This window comes from Suncus etruscus, chromosome 12 (assembly GCF_024139225.1).
Source record: "Suncus etruscus isolate mSunEtr1 chromosome 12, mSunEtr1.pri.cur, whole genome shotgun sequence".
Classification (NCBI taxonomy): Eukaryota; Metazoa; Chordata; class Mammalia; order Eulipotyphla; family Soricidae; genus Suncus; species Suncus etruscus.
The window spans coordinates 18476900-18501475 of record NC_064859.1 but is presented as its reverse complement, the minus strand read 5'-3'; the positions used below and the strand labels follow the sequence as shown (position 1 = coordinate 18501475).

Genomic DNA, 24576 nt, shown 5'->3' with positions numbered 1-24576 from the left:
TTGAGCATGGAGGCAGAGGAAAGAGGAACGATTTTCCCTTGCCACCAGTGTGCATAGCTAAACCGTTGGCAAACAGGTTTGGAAGTTCACCCTGGGCCGGGACATAACTGCTAATTTTCCAGACCTCGTGGAGAAACCCTCCCCACTAAGGAGAAAGAGGGGCGATCTGCTGAAGTTGAAGGGACCCCCCAGCTGCAGTACCCTCTTCCCCCGTGTCCCCACACGACTTTCTGCTCAGCCACGGCGCAGCAGAGACTGTGGAAGTCGAGGCGCCAAACCTGAAGCCTGCCTCCCTCTTTTACCAATTCTTTGCATCATCCGGTCACGCCTTTTACCCATGTGTTATTCATTTGACTGATATGTGTGAGGTCGTTAATGTAGACTCTTTTATATCTTCCTGTGCTTCATCGTGTGCTAGGTTTTCTTTCATTCTTCCAGTTATCTTTTAACTTTATTAGTTATCTTTTGGACAGCATCAACAGCTTATGTTCTTTAGTAGATAAATCTAATCTGCTCCTTCATGACTTCTGGGATTGTGGTTCTGTTGTGGATATTTTGAATGGTTGACAGGATAGCTGAAAAAAAAAAAAAAAAAACAACCCTGGAGCAAAAAAAGAAGCCTTGGAAAATCTGATTTAATGTCATAAAAAAGACAACATTTGCTTTATTCTTTACAAATTTTATTATGCATGAAAAGAAAAAATATTCCTCAGTAAAGTTAGTAAAGACCTATTACTGATCAGGGTGGAAAATGTGGTGCAGAAAACTGGAGAGATAAAAGGAAAAGTTGTGCAGGAGTAGAAGGGAGTCTGACAGGAAACGCCTGACATGTATTTTTATTTATCATTTGGAGCCAAAATCCAGCCCTAACTTTTTCTGTCTCACTTGTTAGGTTTAAAAAAAAAAAAGAAGAAGAAATATTTGAAATGAGTCAATGTTTGAAAGCTACATTCACACTCAGACTGACCCCAACCTTCCTTCTTTCTAGCACATATTTTGGATAATGTATGTAAGATGCCTGAAAAAGGATCAAATTATGAAAGACAGGTTCATACTTAAGATGTTTATTTTCTGGGCCCGGAGTGATAGCATAGCAGCAGGGTGTTTGCCTTGCATGCAGCCAACCCAGGACAGGCCTGAGTTCGACCCCCAGCTTCCCATATGGTACCCTGAGCCTTCCTTTCTGAGTGTAGAGCCAGGAATAATCCCTGAGAGTTGCGGGTGTGACTCGAAAAACAAAATAAATAAAATATCTATGATCTATTAAAAAAAGATGTCTATTTTCTGTTTGATGTTTATTTTCTGTTTGATGTCCATGTTCTGGACCTAGTCTGTTAGTCCCGGAGGGCAGGGCCTTCCTGTGTGCTTCTCTGTCACTCCAGGTACAAGCACTGCCACAGGGGTAGAATAGAGGCAGCTATTTGCAAGGCAAATGCCTAATCCCTGTACTAGCCCTTTAGCCCCAGACATAAAACCCTAAACCAAGATCAGCTATACCAGGGGTCTCAAACTCAATTTACCTGGGGGCTGCAGGAGGTAAAGTTGGGGTGAGGCAGGGCCGCATAAGGGATTTCACAAAAAAAAATGTCCTCAAATGTCATTATTAACAGTTTAATTATTTCTTCTGAACATGAATAGAACATTGAGTGAAGATCATGAACAGTTCTTCTGAACATGGCATCTTTTGCCTATTCCTTGCTGCCAGAGACTTGCCAGCGCTTCTTTTTTTGTTTTGTTTTTTGTTTTTTGTTTTTTTTGACAGCGCTTCTTCTCACTAATCTGAACCACATTTGGCTTTAGAGAGGAAGCAGTTGAGACCCTCAGTATGGCTTGAAGATGATCATCAAGTCTAGACCTGTACTTTGACTTATTGAAGTTCAATGTGGAGAATAACTTTTCACACAAATATGTGCTTCCAAAAAAGCACATGGTGCACTTGAACATTCGAGAAAGCTCAGGGAAGCTGGGGGCAATTCTCTCAAAAATTGCCCATGCATGTCTGCTTTTCCACTAATCACCCTGAACTTGGCTTTGAGATCAGAGTTGCATGGCAGGTCAATGAGCTCCATTTGAAGCACAGGAGGGGCATCTTGCACATCAAAGGAAAAGGGGTCCACAAAAATTTGGAAAGTGGCTCTGTGCTTTTTGAAGTCTGCAAATCTGTGATCAAATTCCTTCTCTAGCTTAAAAATAGCATCAACATATTTCTCACCACTGAATGGTATGCCTGCATCCACAAGTTCCTTGCATGCTGGGAAATGGCAAAAGTTTGTCTGAGAGAGCTGGGATTTCCATAACACAAGATTTGTGGAGAATGCTCTCACGTTGTCATAGGCAGCACTGATAAGCTGCCCCGGGCCTTGTAATATCTTGTTTAGTACATTCAGCTTATGTGTGATGTCAACAAGAAAAGCTAAGTCCATGAGCCATTTGTGATCACTCAACTCAGAAACAACATTGCCATCCTTCTCCATGAAGGCTTTCACTTCTCTCAAATCAAAAAATCTTTTCAGGACATTTCCCCTGCTGAGCCAACGTACGTTGGTGAAATAGAGCACATCTCCATATTCTGACTCCATTTCCTCTAAAGAAGCACGGAACCTCCTGTGCTTTAAGCCCCTGGATCTGATTTGGTTGACGCATTTCACAACAACAGACATCACAATGTCACACAGCAGGCATATACTGCAGAGGGCCTGCTGATGGATAATGCAGTGAAGAGCAATGGCCTTCTCTACACCTTCCTCTTCAAGTTTTTTTTGAACAAGTGCCACCAGTCCATTTTTCCTCCCTGTCATCAATGGCGCTCCATTGGTTATTATTCCACCAAACCTCTTCCATGAAAAACCTGCATTCTCAATGGCATCACACAGATGCCAAAATATCTCATTAGTGGTGGTCTGGCCATGCATTGGAATTATTGTGAGCAGCTCCTCTGTCAATTCAAAATTGCAATCAACACCACAGACATAAATTGTGAGCTGCACAGTGTCTGTTATATCTGTGCCCTCGTCAAGAGCAACTGAGTATGCATCAAAACATTTGGCTTTCTCACACAGTTGATGATAAATGCCACTTGACATGTCAGAAATGCGCTCTGCCACAGTATTGGCAGAAAGGCTGATTTTGCTAAACTGACCTTTTTTTTCTGGAAAGATAATACTGGCAGCCTGTAACATGCATTTTTTTTTTAAACAAACTCTCCTTCTGTGAATGGTTTCCCTAACTTAGCAATCATCTCACTAACCATGTAACTAGCTTCAACTGATGCAACATTCTCTTTGGTTGCTTTCTTGAAGAAATCTTGTTGCTTCATTAGACATGCTTTGACTGGCAACCCGCTTGGCTCTCTCATTTCCTTGATATTTTGCACATTCCTCAGCATGTTTAGTTGAATAATGGCGTTTCAAGTTGTATTCCTTGTGCACTGCAACTTTCTCTGAGCAAATAAGACATGTGGGGATGCCCCTGTGCTCAACAAAAAAATACTGTGTGTCCCATTTTTCCTGAAATTGTCTGTGCTTGTCATCAATCTTTCTCGTTACTGCAGGCTTTGATGAAATCATGATGAAGGTATGACAAAATCTAATTCTGTAATAAACTTCTCTCCTTTCTCTCCCTTAGGCCTCCGATAATGCAAGGGACAGCGGGCAGGAGCAGCGGAAATGATGTCTGCGCTAGGTGCAAAGTATTCGCGATTATTCGCTTACCAAATACTTGCAATAAAAAATCGCATTAGTAAGAAAAAATTGCAAAAAATCGCATTAAACATTTTTATACCCCGAATGGAACTGCTTGGGGTATGCGAATGTTTAATGTGATTTTATTCTTACTAATGCGATTTTTATTGCGATTATTCGGTAAACAAATAATCGCGAAACTGCGATATTTGAAGGCTGGCCGCGGGCCACAAAATGTTGTATGGAGGGCTGCAAACAGCCCGCGGACCACGAGTTTGAGATCCCTGAGCTATACTATTATTTTGGAAAAAACTTATTATTCCTTGAGAGACCTAGGCTGTATTTGTGGGTTCTTTAAGCAGGAATGGAAGAATAGACGTTATCAAGGAGAACAGTCTCCAAAAAGGCAAATATATGAGTAGAGATTTTAGAAAACAGGAATATTTCTTTCCTGGAAAATATCTGGGCATAGTCCAGAGAAGGGAGGCCCAGATCAGTTGAGAGGTGGATGCCAAGTGAGACCATCTCCTTGTTATCTGAAACAAGGATACATCCAAATGATCACTCTGGACAAGAAATTGGTGCTGCAAGGAGATTAAGTAAGTAAGGAGATGAAGTAAGTGATAGGCATGAAACCTCTTGGTAAGAATATTGCAACTCGGGGCCGGTGAGGTGGCGCTAGAGGTAAGCGCTAGCCAAGGAAGGACCGCGGTTCGATCCCCAGGTGTCCCACATGGTCCCCCCAAGCCAGGGGCAATTTCTGAGCGCTTAGCCAGGAGTAACCCCTGAGCATCAAACGGGTGTGGGCCGAAAAACCAAAAAAAAAAAAAAAAAAAAAAAAAGAATATTGCAACTCACAGTGTCTAAAGGGGGGATAAGAAAGGAAGTGTGTGTGTGTGTGTGTGTGTGTGTGTGAAACTGGGGACATTGGTGCTGGGAAATGTGCACTGGTGCAGGGTTTTGGACATTGTATGACTGAAACCCAATCATGAATGACTTTGTATTTGTCAAAAAAAAATACTAACTGTATTATAAACAATCTTGTAAGCATGGAGTTTAAATAAAGCAATTAAAAAAATAAAAGAATGTGTCTGTCAGGGGGATTCTGCCTGCTAAGGAGCCAGGTCTTCACCGAGTAGAGCAGCACCCATTTTTGCTGGAGAAGTACCTTCTGGTGGACGCTCTTTTTAAGGAAGATAAGCCATATTAGGGTTCCTAGGAATACAGCATAACCAGAGAAAATTCTCCGAATTAAGAGCAGCAGCAGGGTAAATTCTAGAAGTATTGAAAGAGTCCTCATTGTAGGCTGGGCAAGTTGCATGGTACATGCTAGATACCAGATTGTAAAGACAAATAGGTAAATGCAGCAAAAATGATACACAAATGGGGAAAATAGAACCTACCATAAGATAAATGCATTTTTAGGTGTTGGATTTCTGGTCCCACCCTAATCAATATTCACACTTCATCCCAGGGTGTGAGCTGGTGATGAGATTATTGGATTATTCCCTACTTGGTATTTCTCTCCCACCCTAGGGTGGGGTCTGGTTCTTGTCAATAGAAGTTGGGGTTGAGGAAGACAGGCGCTCATTCTTCAGGCTTCCTCCACTGAGCGTCTTTCCTTCTTAGGAGCAGAAGGCTTCTGTGGTGGAATTCCTGGCTTGAGTGCTGGATTTCCTGAACTCATTTTTATACCTTTTCATTATTTGGATTATTTCCTGCATCAAGATTTATTTCCAGACCCAAGTGTCACCTGATCCCTCGTATAGGGACTGGTGGGATTTTCAGAAAAGGCCAAGACACATGGAAGATGTGAAGCATGAGAGAAGAAACAGGGGCCGGAACCCAGGGTAATGGTTCATGACAGGTGTATGGCATGCTATGGAGATACTGATGATCTCTGGCCACAGGGTCTTGGCTAGGGCCCTGTAGAGTAGAGAGAGAGAGAGATGCTCACGAGCATCTTAGGTTCTTGTAGCTGCAGAGTGAAGCTGTTGAGAATTTTCAGAGAGGCCATAATTATGGGGTGATGGTGGCTCTTCACAGTCAACTGCATCAGCAGAGAATAACAGAAAATGGCAGTCCAAGATGGGCAGTTCTGCTACCTGCAGGGATGCGAGGCCTTGAACCAAGAAAGACAAGGGGTAGGAATTAGAAAAAGAAACCAAATGAAAAAAATGAACATCTCCTTGTAAACAGCACAGGGAGGTTTCTTACCCCTGGACTGGCCTGGAGAGCTGTATACTGGAAGACAAACATTTGGGGAGGCATCACCTAGGAGGGATGATGCATCTGATTCAGGACAGATTAAATGTTTTGGTTTTACGTTGCCACACAACAAGCCCAGCGGCAGACAGCAATCACTGTTCTATCACATGATGTGTCTGTCTCTGCTCTCCATTCCGAAGTCTCTGCCAAGCTGGGGCCAACTTGCAGGGCTGGAGCTTCTGCTGAGGAAGAGTTTTCCCTCATGAAGACAGAAGGTGGGGTCAGCCAGAGAGAGGTTGGAAGGCCTGAAGGTGGCCCACCTACTCTGTATCCAGAGTTCTGATGGGGCTTCCAAGTGACAATAATCTTGGCAATGACAATGACAGTGAGTGATGTGACTGATGACCTGAGCTTTGGAAGTCTCACAGGTCATTCTTGCCTTTTGTCCTTGGTCTTCTGAGCAGCTGCACCTTGTCTGAATCAAAGGGAATGGAGACACAGGATAATTCCCCCGAAGAAGAGAAGGGCCCAACGTTTCAGATCCTGTGTCCAAACACCAATTTGAGAGAATAGAAAACTTTAAAAGGGTATCCAGAGTGATAGTCCAGTAGGGAGGGCATTTTCCTTGCATGTGGTCAACATGGGTTCAATACAGCATTCTGTATGGTTCCCTGAGCCCACTAGTAGTAATTTCTGAGCAAAGAGCCCTGGGCATCACTGGGTGTGGTCCAAAAACCAACCAAACAAACAAAAAACAAACATGTGTATATGAAACACTGGCAACTCTCAGGATCTTAGCTACCCATTGAATATTGGGTTTAGTAAGAAGAAAGCCTCAATGATAGAAATGCACATAGAAATGTCCCTCTTCTGTTATTGCTAGGATCAGAGTTACAGGTTTATGACCCAACTAGCCCTGTCTAAATACAAGCTTGACTGCAAGCTGACAGGAGTAAGGCAAGTGACGGAGGAGTATTTCTGTGCTTCAAGGATTGGCAAAATCTTAGGATGCAAAGTGAGGAAACACGTCCCACCACCACCACCTACCTGTCCACTCAGCAGCTAGTTCTGGGACTGATTTGATTTTCAAAAGAGATGTAAACTAAGCTGCAAAAAATAAATCACAGGTACATGGGATTGCTGCTGAAAACTGGGGCACTCTCAGGAGAGATGGGGGCCATGTCTACCCTACTGTAGAGCCTGAACAGTTGCACCCGCAATCCATAATCATCCCCATCCCAATGAACCAATGTCACCACTTTACCACTGATTATCTGCAAAGATGCCAAATCAACCAAAACCTTCAGGTGTGTGTATATTTGGGCTGAAAACTCTGGGGTCTTCCCAGAATCAAGGCAGGCAGCCTCACCCTGCCTTTCTGTACTTCTGGGAGCCACAGTTGGAACAGCCACACCCCAGAGCCACTGCCATGCTAGCTCAAGGTTCCAGCTCCACAGACCCTGGAATTCCTAGAGCAAATATGCAACCTTGTGACACCTCCAAATTCTTCAATACCCCAGTAGGAATGTGCCAAATTAGATGTTAAAGTGGTATATGAGCCACTTAAGGTTGACAAACAAAACCAATAACAGAATGATGAACTAACAACAAACATCTTAGTAAACCTTCAGACTATGACTTAATGACTCCAGTAGGAGATAAAATAATTTCCACAAATTTTCTTATGCTGACTTTCCCCCAATAACTTGATGACCACTTAGTGGTAAACAAGCAATACAAATTATTTCTTGCTTGCCAAGGGGGCAGGCTTGGGGTTGGGTGGGAATCTGGGGATCCTGGTGGAGAGAACGTCACACTAATGGTGGATGCCAGACACAACTATTATGAGCATCAACTCAAACCAGTGTTTAAATAATGAATTTAAATACATATCTATATCTATCTATCTATCTATCTATCTATCTATCTATCTATCTATCTATCTATCTATCTATCTATCATCTATCTATCTATCTATCTATCTATCTATCTATCTATCTATCTATCTATCTATCTATCTATCTATCTATCTATCTATCTATGTAAAATTGGGACATGACCAGTGGCATGACTTGCCTTCCTTTGACCCCAGTTTAATCCTCAGCACCATTTGGTCCTCCAATCCTGCTGGGAGCCTAGGAAACTCCGGATCATGGCCAAGGTGGTCAGGGTGGTCCCCAGCACCACAGAGAGGGCACAGAATCCATCTTGGACTCCCCATTGACGCAGGAAGGGGAGACCCACAGCAAACACCACAACACGCAGTGGGCTCCATCACTGCACACACAGGTTCTTGTATTCCCCACTGGGCTGTCCTACAGCATCCTTTCTCTCCACTAATAGGCAGTTTCGGACCAGAGGGTGGGCAGCATTCCTCAGGCCACAGGGCCTCAGAGGAAGAGAGCTGGAACCTAAAACCTGCATCCCATTCCCGCATACAGCTGCCCTTGCGCCCACCCACCCTGCGGGATCCGCTTCCCTGCTAATTCCCCAGACGCCTTCTCCAGGCTCTGAGGTTCAGCCGCTGGCTTGTCTGAAACGCCCCAGAAGCAGACAACTGTGACAGCAGGTGGGGCACTGGGAGGGTCTCCCACTCCCGCCCTGGGCTGACTGAGCGGCTGCAAATCTCTGGATTGTTGCATTTGCTCCAGAAAACAGGGCTGGGCTGGGCAAAAGTGTTTCTCTGAAGCCAGAGATAGCTGGGTCAGGCTGATCAGAACCTCCCTTGGGAATATGTGCCAGGGCAGATGCCAGGCCCAGATGGTCCTGGGAAGGGGAAGAGATGCACTTACCAGTGGAGATGCTGAAAGAGAAAATTAACATCCCCTTCAAAGGCCAGAGCAGCCGCTGTTGCTGCTGCAACGAGGTCTGCATCGCCCAGTTTTCTCCCTCTAGGAATGCTCTGAACTCTGCCCATCTCAGTGGGTGCCCTGGTGGGGAGCTCACAAGAAATAAAGGTCCCCCCCCAGGGGTCTGTCTCCTGCTCCGGGCACCTCTGTGAACTCAAACATTAACACACACGAGAGAATTAATCTAGCAGACCTCAAAGGCCTGAACCTGACCAAGGAGTGCATCAGTCTTTGCTGCTAAGGCCCTGGAGGAATTTTTTCAGTTATACAGAAGTAGCAGCTCAACTATTCGTCCCCACACCCTCAGAAAAGGAGGAAGCAGCAGAAATTCCCTAGCCTCTAAGGAGCCTTTGAGAAGCCTGTATTGGGTGGAGTGACATTTGCTAACAATAAACAGTCCACTTGGCTAGTGTTGAGAGTGGGGCCTCTGGGGACGGGTGTAGGCTTCCAGGAAGCTCTGGGTAGGTCAGGAAGACCATTGAGCCTAAGTGAGCCTCAGCCTGCCCCCTCACCCAGCTTCCTCTGCACTCTCATCCACACACATCAGGGGAAGGGAGTGTTTCCTCCAAAGACTGTCCCACATGATGCTACTGAGCAGAGTCAAGTCAGGAAATGTGTCCCCTTCCACCAAACTCCAATGCCGACTGACTGATGGGACAAATCCTGGATGACAAAACCTGTGAACAAATCTGCTTTCTTCCTTCCCCAGTTCACTCTTAAGCTCCCACGTGCTGAGTGATCTCAGCCAAGTACCATGAAAGGCCCTTGCAAAGGAGCTTTGTCGTCAGCATCTGATTGATGGTTCCATGTTCTTCAGAAAGACAGTGGGGATTTTCACCTGGTGTTTCCAGCTTCAAAAATGCCATTTTGATCTTTTTATTTTGGGCACTTAAAAGGGGGGGGGTAGGTGAAAGTGGGGCAGAACACTGGTTTTTAATACTTTGTGAATTTACAGCAATAATGTTAGACTTTAGGAAATAAAAGAACATCTCAGCCAACCATTGGAAAAGATTTGCTTGCCTTCTTCAGATGAACTTTTTTATATTTTTCCCCTCAAGTGGAGCATCTTTGGAGTGATTGGCTTGAAAGTGTCAGTGTCAGTGTAAGCCCAGCAGACACTGGGTTTACAAGCTACTTTGGCCTCTAAGGAAATACTGGAGTTGCCTTAGGAAACAGATACACCCAACAGTGATTGTTCTCTCTCCCATACTGATGCTCGGTGACCAAAGGATTGTCCCATTTTCTTGAACAGTCATTTTTTAAATTTTTATCTATTGGTTCAATTGTTCGTGGGGTCAGGACCTGAGAGATGAGGATCCTGCACTCCACAGCGCTGTTGCTTTCCAAATGTGAAAACACTTTCCGTTTTCTCTTCGTTTTGAGTTGGAAGATCACCCTTCAGTTAGGCAGGGCTGCAAGTCTTGCTTTATGGACTAGAAAAGAGATGATGTTCATGTGAGGTCCTACCCCAAGATCTACCTTGGGTTCAAAGTCACATTTCTCAGCGTTGGGTTCAGTGTTTGGTCCAAATTGCTGTCCATGAAAATTTTCAGAGCTTTTCAACCTCCTGATGTGAGCCCAAGTGTCTGTAAAATCATCCCTTGCTTCAAATAAACATACTCTCCACACTCCCATCAATTTCTTGGAACTTTGCCTATATCCATTGGATCTTAGTTTTCAGTAAATTGAGGGTTTTCATGCTTATGAGAAGAGGAATAAATTCTGTGAACGAGGTGATGAGCGTTGTATAAGCGTGATTCTGTTTTCTAGAAATATACCTAGAAGTGAGATGGGTAGGTCATTTGCTAACTTAATATTTAGGTTTTTTTGAGGAAGATTCGACTACTTTATTTTATTGGAGGGGTGGGGCTACACTCAGCAAGGCTCAGAGCTTATTTTCTGTCTCTGTGCTCAGAGATGACTTCTGAGTATGACCATATGTAGTATGTACTTTGGCCATCTGTACTTTGGCCATCTGCAAAGCAAGTACCTTGTCCCTATACTATCTCTCAAGCCTACATCCAGTTATTTTAAAATGGCTACACAATTTTAAATTTCACCATTGACTCATATGATGAAAAAAAATTCCCATTTGTTTACTGGCCATTTGTGTAGATTCCTTGGAGAGTCAGATGCATTGTTCACTTTTTGGTCTGTATTAGTTTTAATTGCTGAGGTTAAGAGATATTTAAATGTTATGGAAATAAGTTTCTTATGTCATGTACAAATATTTTCTATAATATGTTAACTTTCATTTTCTCAATATCCATTTCTGAAACACAAGTTTTTTTATGATGAAATCCATATCCTATAATGTTCTTTTTGTTTGGTGTCATACCAAAGAAGCCATTGACTAATCCAGGTTTTTAAATTCACACCTATGCTTTACTATTAAGGAGTTCTGACTTTTCTTATATTTAGGTCAGACATCCATTTTGAGTGTGTGTGTGTGTGTGTGTGTGTGAAAGAGAGAGAGAGAGAGAGAGAGAGAGAGAGAGAGAGAGAGAGAGAGAGAGAGAGAGATGTAAAGGGGATTTGACTTTATAACTTTTTGTGTTGCTATCAAGTTGTCTGGTCCCATTTGTTAGAAAAACTGCTCTTTCTTTATTAAACCATTTTAGTAAACGTGCCAAAAATCAACCACACATGTGTGAGTTTATTTCTGGAATCTCAATTTTATTCCATAATATATATGTCTATTGTTATGCCAGTACCACATTGCCTTGATTTTTTTGTAAGTTTTGAAACTGTCAAGTGTGAGTTCTATGACTTTGTTCTTTTTCAAGAACAAATTCATATGCTTTTACACATGAATTGTAGGATGTTTCCATTTTTATTAAAAAAGGCACCTGGGATTTTGAAATGTATGTGTTAATGCTGTGAATCTGTTTGGGGCTGATGATGCCATATGCAATGTATTTCCAGTTGTCTAGGTCTCTTTCATTTATTTCCTTCAACAATGTTTTTTAGTTTTTCGGTGTAAAAGTCTTGCACTTTGTTTACACTTTTCTTTAAGTATTTTTATTTTTTTATAAAGTGGGATGGAAATGGGGTAAACTAAGCACACAAAATTGTGTGTAGACAGCAGTCATTTTTATTGAGTAAATGTCAATAAAAATAAAATATTTTCAAATTGTTTAGGACTTTGATTAACATCCAAAATTTTTAGCAGTTAGTTTTTTTTTTTTTGTAATACTTATTAGTACCTTCACTTATTTCATGGAAGAGTACATTTTTAGAAGTTTTTCTTCAGGGCTGGAGAGCTAGCACAGTGGGTAGGGTGTTTGTCTTGCATGAGGCTGACCTGGGTTTGATCCCTGGCATCCCATATGGTCCCCACCTCCACCTGCCAGGAGCGATATCTGAGAGTAGAGCCAGAAGTAACCCCTGAGTGCTACTGGGTGTGACCTGAAAAACAAAATCAAGAGCAAAAAACAGTTTTTCCTTTAGCATAACAAATCAAAACAGCCTATGGTTAAAATCAAGACTGCTTCAGTTTCTTTTCATTCACAGATACAAATTTTCATTTCACCCCAGAGATTTTTGCATGACCCCAGATATACAGATATACAAGATACATATACAATCAAACATTTACTGACATTACACCATAAAGAATTAGTTTAAAAGCAAAAATATGGGGCCGGAGAGATAGCATGGAGGTAAGGCGTTTGCCCTTCGTGCAGAAGGTCATTGGTTCGAATTCGGAATTCCACATGGTCCCCCGAGCCTGCCAGGAGCGATTTCTGACCCTGGAGCCAGGAGTAACCCCTGAGCACTGCTGGGTGTGACCCAAAAGCCAATAAATAAATAAATAAATACATAAATAAAAGCAAAAATGTTATCCCAGTATTTGGGCTGGTATCAGCAGGACTTTTTGGAGCAAATGTGAGGGAGGCTTGGCAACTGAGAATATGCCCCTAAAAGTCACAGTATTAGTAATAGCACTTTGAATTTCTGAACAATTTATTTTGTTTGATTTGTTCTTATAGGAGCACACCAATTTAACAGAATGGACAGCTAACAACAAGAGCTTACCAAACCTTCTGCTATTGTATTAATGACCTCATTGGAGATACAATCATTTTCAAAAGTGTGCTTGCTACTGTACGTTTTTCCTTTTTTAAAATTTTCTTCTCTTCTTTTTTCTTTTATTTTCTTTCTTTTTTTAAAAAATAAATTTGCTCTCACTTATCTGGAAACAACTTTATTATGGTCAACTTTAAATAAACTTGAAATAAAGTAAAAATAAACTTTAAAGTAAAAATAAAATTTAAAAAAAGCAAAAGTTTTTCCAATGTTAAGTGACTCCACATATAGTGAAAACTCACAGCTTGAGAAGCTATGGTTTTTTGCTACAGTCCTGTTAGGATCATCTGCCAGGTCTCTAGGGACATTTGAGAATAGTGGCAGGTAACAGACAACCATGGCATAGAGGTAGGTCAAATGTGACCACCTTGGTGATTAACAATGTTATAACATCAGGAAGCATCTCAAATCAACTTCACACTACAGAGACCACAGGTAGAGAATGACAAGATCCCTTGTGAATTGGGTGTGAGACAGCAATGAAACAGGATTTTCGTGTTTCTTGGTAGAGGCTCAAATCTCTCAAATCACCAAAAGGAACATCATGAAATCCAATATGTAGTACCGAAATCCAAAATCAAGTACCAGTTTCCATCAGTTTCTATTTATAAACTCAAGGCAATGTCCAAAAGATCCTGCCATTATAATGTAGCCATGTGTCAATCATAGTAACAGTCGATCCAACCATGATAAATGGCCACATAAATGAGCAGACTCGAATAAAAGGATTATTTAGGATGCTGTGGCCACTTTCAGAGTCAGACAGGAGTGTGCTGTTATCAGCCAGAAATAGAGGCGAGATGGTACTCAAGGGAATCTGTTGCTCAGGAATCAAACTCAGGACCTTACACATACTAGTCATATGTTCTATCACTTGAACTATCTCTCCAACTTTCTATTTTTAATTCTTTTTTTTTTGGTTTTTGGGCCATATCCAGTGGTGCTCAGGGATTCGTTCCTGGCTTGGGGGACCATATGGGACGTCGGGGAATCAAACCACAATTCATCCTAGGTTAGCCGCATGCAAGGCAAATGGCTTACCACTTGTGCCACCGTTCTGGACCCTGTTTTTAATTTTTTTTTACTCCCAAGCCCGAACCCCTATTTTTAATTTTTTAAGGAACATCTATACTGATTTCCATGACAGCTACATCAATTTACACTGCCACCAATAGTACATAAAGGTCCCCTTTCTCCAAGTCTTCTCCAGCTCACTGCTTTGTGTCTTTTAGTGCTGAGGATTCTAACCATGACAACTGCATGAAGTCAGACTCATTTGCTTGTGTTTGCGAAACTGCTCAGAACCCTGGGGATAATTTCAGAAGGATCTCCTTGTAGTGCAAAGTTAACAAGAGAAGGAGGAAATGGGGACCTATAAATTTACTCAAGACATTTGGCACTCTCAAAATACAGTATTAAAATAAATAAATGATAGCTTACAGAGTAACTCTAAAATCATTTAAAATTAGGAAATTACCTAAAATACATCTTAAAAACGCTCCTCACAAAACTCATTCTTTTGGGAAATAGTTTGGTTATCTATCTTTGGGCATGTAACAAAACTCCTGGGATTTTCCATCTTTGTGAAATATGAGAAATTATTTAATGCTATAGAATTGAACTAAAAATCAACTAAAAGCACTTCCTTCATTTGCCATGGTAAGTTAGAAATGAATTCCTGTGATGGAAATACTTTTGCTCACATTTTGGCTGAATGGCCTACCCTTCACAGGGGTATGTTTCAAGAAAAACTTCTCAGAGTTACATACAACCCTTCTTTCTTACATTGCAAATTTAAATAACCAACAAAAAATACAATTAGCCTATTTTTTGTATGACACAATCAGTAGTAATTAATCTTGTAAATGTGGTGTTTCAAAAAACAAACAAAACACTTTTGTTACACAATAGGTTGAACTGATAATTTCCAGACTTAGATTAGGAAATTGACCAGAATTAGGGTTGATCTTAGGGGACTGACATAAAATTTTCAAAGATTTTTCTTTCTCCAAATAAAACACTACCGGGATTGGAGTGGGGATGTCCTCTGGAAACTATGATTGGGATCATATCAAAAAAGATCATTTTTGGAGTTAATAAATGGGCTGCTTGATAATTTACAATCTTTTCTTCCTTTTCCATTCACCTCCTACTTTTCCCATCTCTTTTAAATGACACCTTCTGGGGCCAGAGATAGCATGGAGGTAAGGCATTTGCCTTGCATGCAGAAAGACAGTGGTTGGAATCCCGGCATCCCATATGGTCCGCCAAGCCTGCCAGGAGTGATTTCTGAGCCTAAAGCCAGGAGCAGCCCCTGAGCGCTGTTGGGTGTGACCCCAAAACCAATAAATAAATAAATAAATAAAATGTGGCATTGCTCCTTTTTTGCATAGGCACATTAAAATGGGAAAATACTATACATATAAATAAGATCCTATCTAATAGAGATTGGTACAGACAAATCTTATAGTGCAAAGGGACCTTACACCCTGAACATTGACATAACGACCTGGCACAGACCTCAGAAGAAAGGGCATTTCCCTGAACCAGCGAAGCCATCCACAAAACATCCAGGCTGGTCTATAGCATCACCTGGAAGCAATCCTCTACCAAGGAAGACTCTACACTGCTCAGACATTGTCCTGCTCAAAAGAGACTTTCATTAACACTGAGAAGACTTAACAACAACAACGATTTGCTTACAAGACAGGGCTCCCTGCATTGCCCTTTGATTGTAAGGTGAAACCAGAGGACGCTCCACATCCTGACTTCAATGTTGGATACACAGATTCCAGGATCTTAAATACAGAAGCTTGATACCAACAACAGAGACTGTGTGAAAAATATAAGTGTGTTGGCACTACAGACAATGTCTTGGATTGGACGATCTAGCTTGCCTGGAGCCTAGAGTTGGTCTTGTGCCAGGAACCTTCAGGGGTCTGGTCTTTTTGTATTTAGGCCAAGGTTATTTCTTTCCATGTCCCTCATATTTTGGTGGGCCTATGCAAACAACAATTGCCACTCTAACACCATTTTTGCTGTGCTCCTTTGACTCTAATCCTTAAAAAGAACCCAGTTAAGATTTGAGGTTAACTTAAGCTAATATGCATGAATATGGAAATGTAAAAAAAATGCTATGCCTGTAATGTTTAAGGAGTTATGTAAGTTTTATGGCTTTAGATTGCCTTGTGTGCTGTTAAGAAATATTATAGTGTGTTACAATCTTAATGTTCTTTGGATGAAATTTCAAAGTTGGGATATCAGCAAGGGGACTTCTGAGAATTATGTTATGTATTGTCCTTCCACTGTAACTTTACCTTGTCCTCTTTCTTTGCATCCTTGTTCTCATAATTAAAAATAAAAAAAATTAAAATAAAAAAAAATTTTAAAAATGAAACCTTCCACTAGTGGGGTTGTGCTGAGACACTGAACACCTGGAACAACTGTATTATGAATTTTGTGAATAACAGCATTTAAAGTTTAAAAATGAAATGCCATCTTCTCAGTGTAATTTGAGTGTGGATCAATGAGTAACTAGTTCTTTTACTGAGTTACTAAGACCAGGGACTTTGGGGCATAATGCCTGTATTGCATTTGACTACTTCCTGCTGTGTGATTTTGGGCAAGTTAATTTTCTCTATAAATTCATATATTTTAGTTCTATCATCTATAACATGACAATATTTTTAATATAATTTTTATTTTAATCATAGTGGCTTACATATCGTTCACAGTAATATTTTAGGTACATATTTACATTCAATCAGGGGAATTCCCATCACTGAATTGTCCTCTCTCCACCTCTGTTCCCATCCTGCCTCCCATATCCTCCACCCTCACCCCCGGAGGCTGCAGGAATGAGTAGCCCCCTCTGTGCCTAACTTACTACTTAGTGATCTTACACCGGTTTGGTCTTGGTTCCTCCATTATTTCCCACTATAATTGGGAGGCGGTAGTAGATAGTTCAAGTTATGTGGTTTTGTTTGAAGAAGAGAAAAGTAATAAACTGGGGTAAAAATCAGGTACGCCGAAAATGGGTGGAGTCCTTCTAGAGGCTTTCATCCTCAGTTTGAGATACGAAGGGGAAAAAGGAAGTGAGACACCACAACAGTACAAAAAGAAGTGTCAAATAAAATATCCAGTGAGCACTACAACATTAAAGATAAGCACCACATAACAGCCATGATCTTGAGATAAAAAATATGGCAGGGCTCAAAAAGGAAGAAGAAAGAGAAAAAAATAATAAAAATAATGGAGGAAACAACTTCAATAACCACACCAAAACAAAGAGATTGACAAAAACTATATATAAGATTGTTTTGTGCTTTTTTCTTTTTCTTTTTTCCCTCCTGCAAAGGCACAGTAAATATTGGGGTCATTCAAAAAGAAATTCCCTTGGCCTAAGAGATACAGGGTTTCTCCACTCTTGAAGTATATTGTCATGGGATTAACTATAGACTCCTGTCAAGTTCATTTACTCTCCCTTGGTGCTTTTGTGGTGTGTGGAAGACTTCTGCTCCATCCTGGGTGTTAATATCAGATCTCTGTTTCTAGAGATCTCAGTCTCTGCACAGGTCCAGGAGTGGAACTTATGATGAAATCTTTCTTTGTGGTTCTAGAAGTTCTGTTCCCTCAGTATCATTTTAATCCATCTTCTTTGGTTGGTGGTCTTGGTCCTTGCGGTGATCCTAGGATAATGCCTGGGATAGAGTCTTCCATTATGTTTCCAGAAGACCCATTCTGCTGCAATTGTCTCAGTCAGACCTCTGGAATTAGAGATCATGGTTGTTGTGCAGGTCGTAGATCAAACCCTAGACTAGGCCTTTTTTTTATTGGTCTCAGGGTACATACTGTCCAGTCATGGTTCTATCATCCAGTCATCTGTAAACCGTGATCTTGGGGTTTGGACAGACCAAAGGGTGGCAAGTCTTCTGGTTTTGTCTTATCGTTAGCTGGTGAGGTAGGATAACCTGCTCTTAAGTCAAGTTGTTCCCAATTTCCTTGTTGTCATAATAGAGCTGGCACTTGGTGTCTGAGCAGTATTAAAGATGTCCCGGGTGGGATTTTTTCCCTGTAGCTGTTGTGAAGAACTGTGTCGTTTCTCTGTCTGGGATCTAGGGTTCAATGCTGGTCGGTCAGTGTCTAATCTAAGTTGGGTCCACATGACATAGTAACATGACAATATTACCTACCTCAGAGTTGCTTCAGCTTTTATAAAATAATACACATATATTAAATAAGCAATTTAAAGGTTAAAACATTATCACATCTATTTTGATATTTTAAAATATTGCCAGAATGGGTAGGACAGTAAGTAGGACATTTGCCTTGCATGCAACTGATCCAGGTTCTATATCTGGCATTCTGCATATGGTCCTCTGAGCATGTCTAGGAGTGATCCCTCAAGAAAATACTGAACACTGCCTTGGGTGACACTAAAATACACACACACAAACATACACACAACTATATAAAAGACTTTTTGGTTTGGTTTTGCCTTTTTTATTTTAGCAAACTGAAAAAAATAATTGTATATCCTGGTCAGAGTTATTGTTCCGTGAAACTACTTAATAGGAAATATTTGGAAATATTTATATATTTTTATGAATTGTATAGCATCATTTTACTTATAGGCATTTGTTACTTTAATGGAATATGGTATTCACTGTGGAGCGACCCATCCATCACAGTTAAAAATAGAAACTTCAATCTGAAACTTATCACTTATCTTAAACTTATCACTTTATTATGCATTTTCTCAAACAATGGATTCTGAAAGTGCAATTCCTATTTGCAAGGAGCCATAAAAGTTGTAAGGCAGGGGCCTGAGTAATGATGTAGCAGTAGGGCATTTGCCTTGCATGTGGCTGGTCTATGACCCTAGCATCTCATATGGTCCGCCAAGCCAAGAGCGATTTCTGAGAGCATAGCCAGGAGTAACCCCTGAATGTCACCGGGTATGGCTCAAAATCCAAAATAAAAAAGTTGTAAATCAAGAAAGATGTTATAATATTTGAAAAAGTTAAGAATGAATAACCAAACCTATTGAAGTAGCCCATTAACTGCCCCCACTTCTCTCCCTTTCTCTCCCTCTCTCTCTAAAACATAATGTTTAGAAGGCATAATATTAATCCTCAGTGAGATCAGTCAATTATAAGACTCACTGAAGAGAGCTTATTTGCTAAAGCACTTGGACTATTTAACTTACTAAATTATTAATAAACAATTATTACTTAATTTTATTTACAAAAGCTAAAGTGCTAAGTTTGCAAATTAAATATACGTGAAACAGCAGTTTGATCACAGACTTCTGTCACCTACTGCTCACTAAATATCACTAGAATACATATAAAGAGTGACAGATGATGAAATGCTGCCAGGTGGCATTAGCATGCTCTCTTTCCGAGGATGCTTATTTTCATCCTGAAAGACTCACCAGAGAGCAAGTGTTTGGAGAAAGGAAACCAAATGAAACACAATGGACCTGAACAGGAGCCCAATGAGCTGGCAGGCCTGAAGTGTGGAGGGGCCCTGGCACTATATTTCAATTAGGAAAGACAGGAAATTGTACCTGGACCAGAAAATCAGTGCCCCTCCCCCCAATTCTGCTTGTCCTGAGTAATGTGATGCTGCAGAATAAACTGAATCATAGGCCATGGCCCACCAGTGCAGTGCTGAAGCCCTACTGATCTGAACCCCCAAGAGGGTCAAGACCCCATTAAACCAATGATCCTCAGTCTCATCTGACCACACAGAGCCATTCTGTCCCATAGTTAGGCTGTAGCACCGAGAGCAGCTTATCTGTGAATATAAATCCAGAAACCTCACAGTTAAAGAGGAGTAAGCAAAACAGGAATAGCTAAATAAGTACCTGAAGCAAGTATAATGCTAAGGAAGTAAGCTATTGCCCTGCAACAAAATTAGCAGAATAGGGAAAGGAAAGAAGATACTTTAAGTTTATACTTAATTCTTTACAATCATAAGAGAGCTGTGAAACCAGCATATCTATAATACAGGATTTTATTATTAGGGAAGCTCGTGTAGATCTTAGAAATTAAAACGAATGCAAAAAACATTAAAAATTTTTCAATAAAAGTCTTGGCATAAATAGGTAGTTTGCCAAAACGATTTGGTAGAGTATCAGGCGATTCTTCTATTACTCTTGGAATTACCTCGGGAAGTATAATAAGAGAGACAAGTAGACTCTTCTTGTATTATTGAAGAGTTCTTGATGGAGAAAAGAATGGAAAATACGGAAATATCAGAAAAGATGGTAGTGAAAATGTACAGAGTACAAGAGAGCATCTTCAACTAAAAGCACCTTAACCCTGTTTCCTCTAGCTCTGACGTTCTGATTATTCTTTGTGTATTATTGACTCATCTATTGAATCTCGGTCAGCTATGTGCAAGGCAAACACCCTACTTGCTGTGCTTTAGCTCAGGTGCCCAGTGTTCTATTACTTCTTGAGGGGTTCAGTTTTCTTTATGTGATTTGTCATCTCAAGGCTGCTATTGTCTATTAATTGTGTGCATCTTATCCCCAGGGAACTTGTACATCTGCTTTTGTGAATTACCTCACCATCCCCCTTGGTGTCAACAGCAGAAATAATCTTTGTTAATTTTGTGTCCTAGGAGAAATCCTGATTCAATTGTTATTCCAAACTTGCATCCAACCTGAGTGTATCTTCCAGCAGAGACAGAGTGCCTGGTGGTAGGAGGGGAGGTCTAATTCCCCACCCTCACCTCCTTTGTGGGTTTGGAGGCACCAAATAGACTATTTAGTGGAAATAGCGGTATCAAACTCATCTAAAAGAAAAAGGTATTTTTTTACCTTGAAAGAGGGAGAGGAATGGAGGAAGAGAAAGAGGAGAGGGAGAGAAAAAGAAAGAGATCATCTTACTCCAGGAAAAATATTTTGAGACATTTACATTCTTAATTATATAGAAGAATTCAAAGTTTGAGAATGAGGAAGAAAATATAAGTTTATATGAGAACATTATGATATTTTCTTATAGTAATAAGGATCACATTGTTCAATAGATTATGAACTCTGGGCCTGGATATCATTAACAATTATTGATGTGCATAGTTTCATTCTCAGTAACATTATGAAGTCATTATTACTATAACTTTACAGATGAAGAAAGTGAAACTTTCCGTAGAAATTTCCTGTAAAAAGATTAGGTAATTGACTCAGGGTCACACAACTCTTGTGCTAGGAGTCAAAATTCCATCCTGTTAGATTCCTGACCTCTGACTAATAGGAATCTTTTCTAAAAGCTTTAAAATATCTTCAAATTCTGCTCATTGTATGGCAAAACAAAGTTGCTCCGTTTATTATTTGACTTGAAGTAGGCCTCCTAACATTGACTCATTGAAAGTCACAAATCAAAAAGTTGGTATATCATAATTGTCTTTATTTTCACATCTATGTAAATCATTTCCTACTGATAAAAGCAAAAACAAATACAGTGATTCTTCAGTTTCTCAAATTCCTGGATGCTTGTTTTTATCAGAAGAATCCAATTGAACCTGATTTATCCTGAGCTTTGGCGCCTGGTAGGAAGAGCAGCTGCTCCATTTGCTGGTTAGATGCAGAGATCTTCCCCTGACTTTGGGCACTGCTGGGCAGCAGGGAGCCCTGGAGCCCGGAGCCTTCCATGCATCTGTTTCTGATAAGCATGTCTGAAGTCTCCACAGGCGCCTGGGATTTGGTCAGCGGCGGCCCTGTGAGGTCATCGGCTCTCCTCTCAGTTTCCTTCCTCTGTGCTGGGGGGCTGTTGTGAGAGACTGGCTCTGCAGCCTTTAGGAACTTCTTTGCTCCCTGTAGAACTGTGGGCTTTCCATCTGCTTTGATCTCTACCTGCACAAATGTTCCTTGTCGCTGCAAAGGAAAACAAAGTTGACATTACCCAGGGAGCTGACAAAGCATGCGGGTCTGGGTGTGTCCCAGGTTTGGGGACACTGATTTCCCGACCCCCTTGTTGCCTGTCACCTAGTCCAGATCTACGGAGAGCAACAGAATGATGTCTGAACCTTAAACAAATGGAAATAGAAGGTGAACTGGAGAGTGAAAGGGAAGGGAGATAGAAAGTCAAAAACAAAACAAAACAAACAAACAAACAAACAAAAAAAACCATTTCATTTTCTGTTCTCAACTTTCTTGCCATTAAAAACTTTTCAGGGCCTGGGGAGATAGCACAGCGGCGTTTGCCTAGCAAGCAGCCGATCCAGGACCTAAGGTGGTTGGTTCGAATCCTGGTGTCCCATATGGTCCCCGTGCCTGCCAGGAGCTATTTCTGAGCAGACGGCCAGGAGTAACCCCTGAGCATCACCGGGTGTGGCCCAAAAACCAAAAACAACAACAACAACAACAACAACAAAACACTTTTCATTTCCACTTTCTTTTCTTGCTCTATAGATTGCTCTAGATATAGTAGAAACCATAGTTCACAGACCCAAGGATAGCCCTACAGTCGCTCAGTTGCAACAGGCTGCTTAGTTATTATGAAATGTGAAATCAGACACACACTTAATCAGATCAAAGTGCATTAAGCCACTTTTCTGTGACCTTAAGTAAATTATTTAAATAATTTAGAGGGAGGGTGGAAGGGAAACTGGGGACAATGGTGGTGAAAAATGTGCACTGATGAAGGGTGTTGGACTTTGACTGAAACTCAATCATGAACAACTTTGCAATTGTGAAAGGGGAAAAAAAAGGCAACTGTATATGAACGACTTTGTAACCCGGGTTTAAATAAAGTACTTAATTTTAAAAATAATTTAAATAATTTAAACCAAAATTCCCAAGACTGTGATCCAGAATTATTTCTTCATTTCTGAGCTTTGGCTCTAACTTGTAGTGGACATTTTATCCTTCTAGTAACTGTGTAGACTTTTAGAAAGATTACAGAAACTTTTATGCTGAGTGAAATAAGTCAGAGAGAGAGAGATAGGCACAGAATAGTCTTACTCATTTGTGGGATTTAAGAAAAATAAAAGACAATATAGTAAGAGACAGATATACGGTAAGACCAGCACACAATATGAAGCTTACCACAAAGAAAGGTGAGTGCTGTTAGAGAAATAACTACACTGACAACTATCATGACAATGGTAGTGAGTGAGAGAAATAGAATGCCTGTCTCAAATACAGGCAGGGGCTGGGGGAGGAGGGAGATGGGAAGCAATTATGGTGGGAAGGTTGCACTGGTGAAGGGAGGGGTTCTTTATTATAACTGAAACCCAACTACAAACATGTTTGTAATCATGGTGCTTAAAGATATTATTTTTTTAAAAAAAGAAAGAAAGATTATGACTTAAAAAGGCTTAACACTGTGCGCCGTTAACTATTTCCTTCCCAAAGTATAAGATGATTTCATCAAAACCCCACTCACCTTTTCCCACACTGCCTCATTGGGCATTTTCCTGGAATCATAGTGATGTGTGAAAGATATACGTTCTATAAATTTCTTTTGAAGTTCTGATGCATCTGGCAAAACAAGTGGAACTAAGGAAAAAAATGTTGTGATATCAGGAAAATTGAGATTTATGTGTGGAAATAATGAGTACTTATACTATTTCTATTTTGGAAAAAACATTAAAGAAGCAAAGTTCTTTCAAGTATATAGTTACTTGCACAGATCTAAATAATAAATATGTTAGATTATTTGTCCATGAATATATAACCTAATTAACATCACATGTTTATAATAAATATTATATCATACTTATCATTTTAAAAACTAATACTAATACAGAAATGATTTATATAATGTACTGTTACATATGCTGTCTTTCGTAGATACCAGCCAAAGGTTTTGTAAAAGTACAATAGGCTCCTTAGCCGATAGAACTAGAAGCCTCCTGGGGTACAATAATTATAGTTGATGTTCCAAAAACAGAACTTCTGAAACTTTCAACAGTGGCATTCTCTATAGAAACAAAATGTAAATAGTACGAAGTTTCTAGATATTAACAAAAAAATTTATAAAATCTCTCTAGAGAAAACCTTTAAATTCCCTTAAAGTTATAAAAATAGAATTGCATAAACTTTTTTGTTTGTTTGTTTCTGGATCACACCTGGCCTCACTCAGGGGTTATTCCTGGCTCTGATCTCAGAAATGACTCATGGCAGGCTCATATGGGCTGCTTGGGTTCGAACCGCCATTCATCCTGGGTCAACTGTGTGCAAGGCAAATGCCCTACTGCTGTGATAACTCTCTGGCCCTGAAAATTGCATAGACTTTTATTTTTAGAATAAGATAGTATATTACTAGGTAAGTGACTCCCCCTATGTCTGTCTATCCACAGTCATATTTCCTGTTTAAAATTTTGAGATGCCAAAAATCCCAAAGCCGGGCGGGGCGGTGGCACTAAAGGTAAGGTGCCTGCCTTGCCTGCGCTAGCCTTGGACGGACCGCGGTTCGATCCCCCAGTGTCCCATATGGTCCCCCAAGCCAGGAGCAACTTCTGAGCACATAGCCAGGAGTAACCCCTGAGCATTACCGGGTGTGGCCCAAAAACCAAAAAAAAAAAAAAAAAATCCCAAAGCCTGTATAGAAATGTAAAGGACCTTAAATATTTCATCTCTGTAAAAGAAAAATCAAAGAATGGGAACTTTACCTGTTGTAGCAAAAGACATATTAAGTATCCAGATAGTTAGAACACTTCATTCTAATTAAAAATGGAAAATTAGGGCCCGGAGAGATAGCACGGTGGCGTTTGCCTTGCAAGCAGCCGATCCAGGA

The 24576-nt window shown here is 40.6% G+C and overlaps 2 protein-coding genes across 2 annotated transcripts in view; both read right to left on the bottom strand.

The window, feature by feature from the left end:
- Window positions 1-24576, bottom strand: part of ERLEC1 (endoplasmic reticulum lectin 1) — a 548089-nt gene that overhangs the window by 186929 nt on the left and 336584 nt on the right.
- Window positions 21134-24576, bottom strand: part of C12H2orf73 (chromosome 12 C2orf73 homolog) — a 29860-nt gene continuing 26417 nt past the window's right edge. The window contains exons 6-7 of the mRNA XM_049784558.1: window positions 23224-23336; window positions 21134-21710 (exon numbers count right to left, since the gene is read on the bottom strand). Of these exons, the coding sequence (XP_049640515.1) occupies window positions 21339-21710; window positions 23224-23336 (485 nt within the window). The 3' untranslated portion in view covers window positions 21134-21338. The remainder of the gene's footprint in view (window positions 21711-23223; window positions 23337-24576) is intronic.